Raw genomic sequence first — 10,091 nt, 5'->3', positions numbered from 1 at the left:
CCAGCACTGGGGGGCAGAGACGAGAGGACCAGCCCCACGCTCCTGTGAATTCCACTATGATACACTGAATACTCTGAACTGTCAGCCAAAATAAATCCTTCCATCTGGGCTGACAAGACGGCTCAGCAGGTAAAGGTGCTTGCTGCCAAGTCTAACATGAGTCTAATCCCCGGAACCCACATGGTGGAAGCAAAAGAACCAACCCCTGCAATCTGCTTCTGGATCTACATGGAGGTTGTGGTATGCACATGTGTGTATGGGCATGGGCATGCACATACACACACAAAATAACTATAATTTAAATTTATTTATTTTTATTTTATGTGCATTGGTGTTTTGCCATGGGTGTCGGGTCGCCTGGAACTGGAATTACAGGCAGTTATGAGCTGCCATGTGGGTGCTGGGAATTGAACCCAGGTCCTCTGGGTTAAGACCAGTCAGTGCTCCTAAGAATTGAGCCATCTCTCCAGTCCCAAATAAACGTAATTTAAAAATCAAATCTTTTCTCAAGCTGTCTCTGTCAGACGTCTGGCCACAGTGTTGTACAAGAACTGGCCATCTCCCTGGTGGTTTGAAATGAACTCTCCAATAGAAGGCCTTGGTCTCCCTGACTGGCTCTTGGCAGAGAGAAGAAATGGTCATAAATATTCATCAATCTTCATGAATATTAATGATACTATTAATAATTTTTAATACTGATGAGTATCCAATGCCTGCCTGCACAAACACCACCTCAGAAGGTTCCATGGCATTCCTTTTCTTTCCTTTTTCTCTCTTTTTTTTTCTTTTGTTTTTTTTTTTGAGACAGGGTTTCTTTGCTGTGTTGCCCTGACTGTCCTAGAATTTGCTCTGTAGACCATACTGGCCTTAAACTCACAGAGATCAATATGCCTCTGCCTCCCGAATGCTGGGATTAAAGGCATGTACTACCACAGCTGGCTCCATTTTCTTTTCTTAATGGGACATTTTCAACCTTAGTTTATGAAATATCAACATACTAACTCAACAGCATACTCAGGACCTTGTGTGTTCAATTAAACACCACACATCTAACTTTTCGCTGGGGGATTTTAGCAGGGGCTCTACCACTGAGCCACACCCCAGCCCCTCACTGGGGGATTCTAGGCAGGTGCTCTACTATTGAGCCCACTTGCAATGTTTTACTTCTAGATAGTGTCTCACTGAGTTGCTCAGGTTGCCCTTGCCTTTAATTCACTCTGTAACCCAGGCAGGCCTTTAACTTGTGACCCTCCTGCCTCAGCATCCTAAGTAGCTGGGATAACAGACCTATATCACTAGGTTGGGCAATGGTTGTGAATCTGACAGCTAGGATAGAGTCAGCTTTGCTTTGAGCCTCCGACCTGACAACAGCTTACCTCTGAGCCCATTTCTTCAGGGAGCCCTAGATATGGTGTCAGCGTTTACCCTTCTCAAATACATCCCCACTTCATCAAAGGGCTTAGGGGCTGGAGAGATGGCTCAGCCACCACTAAGAGCTCTTCCAGAGGACCTGGCAACCACATGGCCTCTCTCAGGCACCTGAAACCGGATTCCAGAAGATCCAACGCCCTCTTATGGCTTCTGTGGGTACTGCACGCACATGGTGCACAGACAAACATGCAGGCAAAACACACTCATACATAAATTTTAAAAAATACTACAGGTTGGGGGCTGGAGAGGTGGCTCAGTGGTTAAGAGCACTGACTGCTCTTCCAAAGGACCTGGGTTCAATTCCCAGCACCCACATGGCAGCTCACAACTGTCTGAAGATCCAATTGCAGGGGATCTGACACCTTCAAACAAATGCACATTAAATAAACCATAAAAAATATTAAAAACTACCTCAGGATCCAGCAATACCACTCTTGGGCATAAAGAAAAAATATTAAAAAAATACTACAGGCAAAACCTATGATGACTGGGGATGGTTTGGCTACGTCACCCAGGGGTTTTGTCCTTGGGGGCCAGGGATTTCGAAGCTGAAGGGAACCAATGCCCTCAGAAGAGGCAGGACCACAGCCACACTCTGTTTCCTGTCTGGTGAGATCCTTCCCTCTTGCACATATTCCAGCTGCTGCCACCTCCCTGAGGGCCTCACAGGGCCTCACCAGGCCCTTAAAAACCTCAGGGGGTTTGCTACAGTAACAGCAAACTGAGGCAGCTGGCTTCAAATTTAAGCTGTTGTCTAGTGAAGACACTTTGAGAACGTTCCCCTCCAGGGGAAGTGTGAGGCTTGGATATCCCATCAACTCCTGGTCCCCTTCCTGTGTGTGCTGTTGCCTGACCCAAAGAACCACAAAGAGCGCAAGGGTGCGGGCGCCGCGCTTTACTCCAGCTCTCTCCCACTTTCGTATTAAATATATCTGAAATATATTAATCTTAGAAAACGGTATTAACAGTGTCCCATGAACACAGGCTGTGGAGTAAACAAATCCAGATTGAAAAAGGGTGGGGTGTGCAAAACCCTGGAGTGTGAGGCGCTAGGGGTCTCCTGTTGAGAAAGGTGTGGCACCCTCCACCTGTCACACCAGAAGGCCAAGGAAGCCAGGAGAGACCCCATCCTCCAAGGACCGCCTCACTACGACAGTCATTCAGTTTAATGGGATAGCGTGGGTGCTTATTTGGTGCTGGGGAACTCAGTCTCTGAGCAGATTTTCTGGCTTGGGATAGCCAAAGAGAACAAAGTCAGCTTCGTAGAGTTTATAGAGCTGCTGCCTCCAGGCCAGGGGGATGTTGGCAAACCAGCCCTCCTCCCAGCTGCTGGCTGTCCTGTTCCGGTAACTCGGGGGGAAGTGGAGCTGGGAGTCCACTTTGAGGGACCTCAGGAGTTGGGCAGCATCCTCATCCAGGGTCTCCAGCTTCCCTACGAAGTCATAGTCTATCTGGCACGGGTGGCAAAGGCGGTACACCTGTCGCCAGTGCTCGTTGAAGGGAGCCAGCTTCTCGGTGTGGGGGTCCAGCAGGTACTGGATGAAGTTAGCGAAGGAGACCTTGAGACCGGCGCTGAAGGCCTCGCTCACCGAGGCGGGCAGGCTGGTGTGGTTGGCATACAGCCGGAGCATGGGCACCGCGAACTTGCGGTAGAATTCCTCGTTCTCCAGCTCGAACTTGCTGCGGAAAGCTGAGATGAGGCGCACGAAGGGGTCGCGCACAAACAGGAACTTGGTGTACTTCTTCAGCTTGACTTTCATGAGGTGTCGCGAGAACTTCCCATAGCGGCGCCAGAATTTGTTGAAAGTCAGGTGTGTGCTGGTGTTGTGCACGTGCTCCCGGGGGATGTCCAGGGGGTCTCGGTAGGGGCTGCCCCGGTCCAGCAGGCTCTCACTCAACACGATCATCACCCGCTTCCAGTTGGTACAGGCTACCTTGGGCACGTAGCAATAGATGACCCCGTGACGATCGTCCACGATCAGGTGGTTCAGTTCATAGTTGGGGATGTCATCAAAAGAGCGGTCCTTGGTGGGGAATGCCAGGCTGGCGTTGGCACAGAAATCTCTTAGCAGGCTCCTCCTCTCAGCCTGCTGCCGGTCCCGGTCTGGGTTCTGTTGGGCATCATGGGTGGACCAGTCATAGCCTCTCACATTCTCCTCCATGTGGTCCAGGACCGGCTTGCTGGGGGTGAGCACCGGGGGCTGCTCAGTTTTTCTTCTGGAATGATCCTTCTGCTTTGCATCGGAACTAAGTAGTGTGTCCAAAAACTCGTCCACATCGGAAGTGAACACATTCTCACCACCCAGTCCTGGGGTGGGCAGGGACTCCAAGATGTGTGGTCTGGATAGGGATGTATGCAGATAGAAGTGGGCGGTGCCCACGTTGTCCCAATAAACAATGATTAAAAGAATCATGAGGGCCGACCCCAGTACCAGCCATAGCCGGAAGAGCCGAGGCTTGGTCATGCTGCCCTGGGCAGGGTCCACACCTGGCCCCTCACTTTAGTCCTGTGTACAGCTGGGACATGGTGCTGGGAGATGAACCTGGAAAGGCCAGAACACACCAGTTAGAGGATCAGAACAGCATGAGTTTTCTTGCACATGGAGGGCCTTGGGTGGCGGGTATTTGCTGACATTGGGACCCCCCTCTCCAATACCCACCAAACAGCCCCGCCTGCAGGTCCAGTCTCTAGCATCCATGTTTGGGGCTTCAGTTACTCCAGCTTTGAGGGTCACCAAAGTATATAGAGACTCTTTGCCCCTTAACTGAAAAAGGCCAAAGGGCTAGGCAGATGTCCCAGTGGGGAGAGAGTTTACTGGGCGAGCATGAGGATCTGAGTTAGATCCTCAGAATCCACTTCAGCCACGTATGGCTGGCACATTGGTGCACGCCTTTTATCCCAGCACTCCAGAGAGGCAGAGGCCAGCCTGGTCTACACAGTGAGTTCCAAGACAACCAGGGTTATGTAGAGAGACTCTGTCTCAAACAAACAAACAAACAGAATAAAAATAAAAAACCCAGGTGTGGAGGTGTGTGCATATAATCTCAGTGCTTGGGATGCAGAGACAGGAGGATTCCTGGGGTGCAATGACCAGTCTGTCGAGTCTAGTACATAAGCCTCAAGTCAAAAAGAGAGACCCTGCTTCAAAAGAGAAGATGCATGGTCCAAGGGACCCCTGAGATTGACCTATGACTCAAACACACACCCTACACACATGTGCACCCCCATACCCACTCACATACACCCACTTACAAACCCTGAGATGGCACCTGAGGTTGACCTATGACCTCTAGCCTTCATATACACACCTTCTCATATGCATACATACACATAATTTTTTTTAAATAAAAAAAGGAGAGAAAATGGTTTCCCAGAAGCTAAACACACAAGGAGATGGCAAGGAGGAAGGGGAGGAGGTTGACAGAAACATCCGTCGCCAGGAGGTTACGGCTGAAGTTTATACAATGTCCAAGCCATCCTTCCTCCCAAACCCTTCCTTTGTGCATTCTCAGACCAAACAAGTGCAGCTGAGCCAGGCCTGGCTGCTGCAGCATGCAGGAGAACACCAACAAAGTGACCCGCCACCGAAATAGCCTGGCTCCCATGCAGACAGAGTACCCAGAGGGCATGGACCTGAAGCCCCGGTCATGGGCAAGAAATTTGGTTCCCAGGTTCCAAAGCTGGTCCCCAAGGAAGTGCAGCTGTCCCACCACGGAGGCCAAAGCCATGCTCATAGCAGCCCAGCAACAGGAAAAATCAGTCCAATGACATCCATTCCTCTTAAGCTAAGCACCAGGGGAATGCACAGCAGGGACTTCGAGACCACCCTTCACAGGTGTGATATTCCTGCTCCTGCTCACCACGTGCCTGTGGTAGTCATGGGGCCAGAGCAGACAGCTGATCCGCAACCTTCACCACAGAAGCAAGAGATACTGTGGCAGCCCGCATGGTGGTGAGGTAGCCTGGACCTTGACTCCACCTGGTGTCAAGAGCTGGGAGGAGATGGACACCTGAGGGTGACCTCTGACCCAAACACACCACACACACACACACAATTGCACCCACCCACACACACACTCATATACACCCACTTACAAACCCTGAGATGGATTTTCACAGCAGGACCTAGAGCTGGGCTGAGTCCACCATGACTCCCATCCCTGCTCTAGTGGGAGGACAGGGGACATGGAGACAGTGCTGGTTGGCACTCAGCTTTCTCCGTCCCTCTCCACCAGTACAGAAAAGATTAGTCATGCAAACATTAATCAAAAGCAAGCAGAAGCGGCTCTATTAATATCAGATGAAGAAAATTTCAGAAGGAAAGAACTTAGTCAAGACGAGGAGAGACATTGCATCACCACAGAAAACTCAACCCACAAAGAAGACATAACAACCACAAATACATATTCATCACATAATAAGGCTTCGAAATACATAAAGCGAAAATTCAGACTGGGGATGTAGCTCAGTTAGCAACTACTGAACCCTGAGTTCTATCTCTAGCAATGCATAAAAACAGGTGTGGTGGCATATGTCTGTAATCTCAGTAATAGAAGGTGGAGACGGGAGGGTCAGGAATTTAAGGTCATCGTGAGTTTGAGGATAGCCTGGGCTACATAAGACCCTGTCTCAAAAAGTTATTTCATATATATTTATATTTACATATATTGTATGTATATGTATATATAGTTGAGTTGTACTTAGGGGGAAATTTTACAATTATATTTGGAGACTTTAACTTTCTACTCTTTTCTTTACATTTGATTTTGTTCGGTTACATGATTTGTGCGTCCGTCTATGTGGGTATCTGCATGTGGGTGAAGGTGCCCTCAGAGGCTGGAAGAGAATATCAGAGGCCCTTGAGCTGGAGTTACAGGGAGTTGTAATCCACGTGACGTGGGTTCTGGGAACCAAACATAGGTCCTGTGCCATGACAGGACACCCTGTGAACCGCAGAGCCACCTCTCCAGCCCTGACATTGCGGTCGTGATAACCGAGAGGAGCACAGGACAGGGTGTCACTGACACTCGAATGCTTTCTGATACAGCTGATTTCACTTGTCACCTGCAAGCAACACAGCATTCAGCACAACTGAAACCATCTGGAATTATTTAGTTACAATGCTGTAAAAACAAGATAACAGTATCAGAAGGGTAATAGGAAAAGCTTCAAACACAGGGGAATCAAAAGGCCCACTTCTAAATTAATCTGTGGGCTACCACAAAGGGAATTTTGGTTGGTGCTTGTTGAGACACTGTTTTAAAGGGAAGTTTTGTTGTTTGAGACACTGTTTCAAAGGGGATTTTTTTGTCGTTTGAAACATTGTTTCAAAGGGAATTTTTGTCATTTGAGACATTGTTTCAAAGGGAATTTCTGTTGTTTGTTATCCGAAACACTGTTTCAATGTACAGGCTCGGCTGCCCCTCAGCAATTCTCTTCCTCTGCTTCCCTACTGCAGGCATGCACCAGCACCCTTGGCCTCAGAAGTTTTCTTTCAGTGCATGCATGGCTACATGCATGGGGGTGCATGCTCATGTCACAGCGCACAGGTGGAGGCCAGAAGACAACCTCTCTGGAGCTGATGCTCCCCTTCCATCTCGTTTTGAGACAGGACCACTCATGACAGCCATCATGTTTATTATACAAGCTCCCGGCCACTTCTTCCCTCTCTGCCTCCCTTTCTACCTTCTGAGTTCTATATTAGATATACACCATTGCATCTGGCTTTTTATGTGGGTTCTGGGGGGTCAAACTCAGGTCATCACACCTACACAGCAAGCACTTTACCCACAGAGTCACCTCAGTCCCTTCAAAGAAAGACTTTAAAAGACACCGGAAATGAAAAATGAGACCATGATGCATCAAACCCCATGAACTCCAGGGAAGCAGGGCCCGAGGTATTGGAAAGTGAGAGATGACAGATCCATGATCTAAACTCAGCCAGGTGTTGGGGCACACACTTGTAATTCCAGCAGAGGCAAGAGGATCTCTGTGAGTTCGAGCCCAGGCTGATGAATATAATGAGACGTTGTTTCAAACAAACTAAAGCAAGTAAATAAATAATGAATAAAGGCTCCCACCTCTCACAACTGGAAAGAGCAAGATAAACCGAATCCATGAAGGAAGAAATAACAAGAGCAGGTCAGAAATTGGTAAAATGGAAAATAGGTAAAATAAAGAAATTAATGAGGGGAAAACCTAATTTTTAGGCAAGGATGGTAGTGACCCATGTGCTGCCCCCTGGGAGTGACTGAGGTTATAGGACAGGCGAGACTGGGCTCCACAGTCACCCTGTCCCTAAGTAATTCTAGAATCAGGTCTGCTTGAGAGGGAAACTGAGGGGAACTACTGAAGCCACAGCTCACTTTCCCTATGATGTCTCAAAAGGTCACAGGGCGGAGGGACCTGTTTATTTAAATGTGTGGTGGGGGCTGGAGAGATGGCTCAGCGGTTAAGAGCATTTGCTGCTCTTGAAGAGGACCAGGGTTTGGTTCCCAGTATCCGCATGGCAGCTCACAAGTGCCTGGAACTCCAGTTCTTGGGGATCAGACACCCTCCTCTGGCCTCCATGGGCACCAGGCACACAGACATACATGCAGGCAAACTTCTCATGTGTGTAGAATCAATAAATCTGTTCGAAGAATTTGTGGAATGAAGGAAAGCATGAAAATAAGATTGACAATGAATCTTACTTGGGTTCTTGTAGGGAGAAAGACATGGTACCAAATGCCAGAGTTTTCCTTTATGCCACACTGTGGGTTTTCACACACGATAGGTAAGTACTCTGTCTGAGCCACACCCCAGCCCATCACTGGGGGACTCTAGGCAGGGGCTCTACCACTGAGCCGCACCCCAGCCCCTCACTGGGGGATTCTAGGCAGGTGCTCTACCACTGACCACACCCCAGCCCCTCACTGGGGGATTCTAGGCAGGGGCTCTACCACTGAGCCGCACCCCAGCCCCTCACTGGGGGATTCTAGGCAACAGCTCTACCACTGAGCTATAATCCCCAACTAATGACTCCCTTCGGACAGTCAAACCCCATCATTTCTTCATCCAGCTTTGAATTTGCCCCAGTGAAACAATGTTGGGTCCACACAGGGCCAGACCTGGGCCAGCTGCAGCCCCTCTCATGACTTTTTACACCAAGGTGACAAACCCATGGGCTCTTTCCACTAAGACACATTCTCCTTCCAGTCTGAGAGGCCAGAGTTCATTTTTAACATCAAGGCAGTCCCCTCTTGTCATGTCTGACCTCAGACAAACCACATAAACAGCAGTTACAGAAATGAGTCAGCTGCAAACAGGAGAGGGTTCTGTGACAGCAGCCCTTTGAAGGGGCCACGCTGCCACTTTCAAGTCACCTCTCACAGGACTGCAAGGAACAAGAGCAAAGGAAGGAAAAGGCCCGCCAGGTTAGCGCCACCAGCAACCAGCTTTACTTTATTTCACTTTTAAGTAGTTTGGGATCTAGGAACGTCTAGCCTTGTTTCCAGACATCTGGGGGGACAACTGTGCTGCCTTCTGTGAGGGTTGGGCAGTCAGCTGGGAGCGCTGGGACAGAGAACCACAGCCATGGTCCCTGCCTGCCTCCAAAACAGTCAGGGACCACAAACGACCTCAGAGAGTAATTTTCCATTTAAAAAATAAGGGCGTTATTTTCAAATCCAAAATCTCCCAACTCTTTCAAAACAGCAGTCAACAAAAGGCCCCGTGTGCTCTGAAGCAACAGCAGCCGACTGGGGCAGCTCAGCCAAAGGAGCTGCTATCAGGTCGACACACTTGCAACAGCGGTGGGACCTGGGCTCTCCCTTCAGCAGGATGCATCAGAGGCTGGGAGACTTTCACAAGCTCCTAAATGTCCTGATAACCCGGGACAGGTTCAACACCAGACTCAACAGCGGGGAGGTATGGTTGCATGCAACAGGGCCATCAGACACTTCTCTCACCCACCACACACGTAACAATGCCACAGGCAAGTCAAGCAGCCAGAGGGCAGGTGCCATGTGGGGACCCAGTTGTTCCAAACTACCCATCACACCAACATGGGCGAGGAGCTGGGGATAGAAGGGCAGCCAGCGGCAGACACTGCAGTGGCCTCCGACCCATCACGTCTAGTCACCATTAGCTAACAGTGACGTTGGAAGGCAGAGTCACACCTCCATAGGGCAGCATTGCTCTTTTAGCGCTCATGACCATTAGGCAAGCATGTCAAATAACACGGGAGGGTTTCTTTTGTGTGCCAACAGGACTAGAGCATTGGAAGCCCAGATATTTAGACAAAGGTTATTCTGGGACTGGAAAGATGGTTCAGTGGGTAAAGTGTCAATCCCAAAACACAACTCTCCTCCTATAGGGGATAAATAGTTTATTTTGGGGCCAAATGAGTGATCATAGCCCTGGCACAGTTTCCAGGCTCCAATGTGGTAACACTTTAAAGTTGTTAATAACATCAGAACAAAGGAAGTTATAAATCAAGGGCTTACACACACTGTTTCTGTTAAGTTTTGGTTTTTGTTGTTGTTTTGTTTTTTGAGACATGGTTTCTCTGTGTAGCCCTGGCTGTCCTGGAACTTGCTCTATAGACCAGGCTGCCCTTGGTGCTACATGCTTGGCATCCCAGCAGTCAGGATGCTGAGACAGGAGCATCACAAGATAG

The 10,091-nt window shown here is 49.2% G+C and overlaps 1 protein-coding gene across 1 annotated transcript in view; it reads right to left on the bottom strand.

Moving 5' to 3' along the window:
- Positions 1–1,848: 1,848 nt before the first annotated feature.
- The window catches only part of Chst12 (carbohydrate sulfotransferase 12), an 18,744-nt gene continuing 10,501 nt past the window's right edge, over positions 1,849–10,091 (bottom strand). Inside the window, exon 2 of the mRNA XM_005367982.2 lies at positions 1,849–3,974. Within this exon, the coding sequence (XP_005368039.1) occupies positions 2,637–3,896 (1,260 nt within the window). The 5' untranslated portion in view covers positions 3,897–3,974 and the 3' untranslated portion in view covers positions 1,849–2,636. The remainder of the gene's footprint in view (positions 3,975–10,091) is intronic.

This window comes from Microtus ochrogaster, unplaced genomic scaffold (genome assembly GCF_000317375.1).
Source record: "Microtus ochrogaster isolate Prairie Vole_2 unplaced genomic scaffold, MicOch1.0 UNK27, whole genome shotgun sequence".
Classification (NCBI taxonomy): domain Eukaryota; kingdom Metazoa; phylum Chordata; class Mammalia; order Rodentia; family Cricetidae; genus Microtus; species Microtus ochrogaster.
This window is presented reverse-complemented; position numbering and strand designations above follow the sequence as displayed.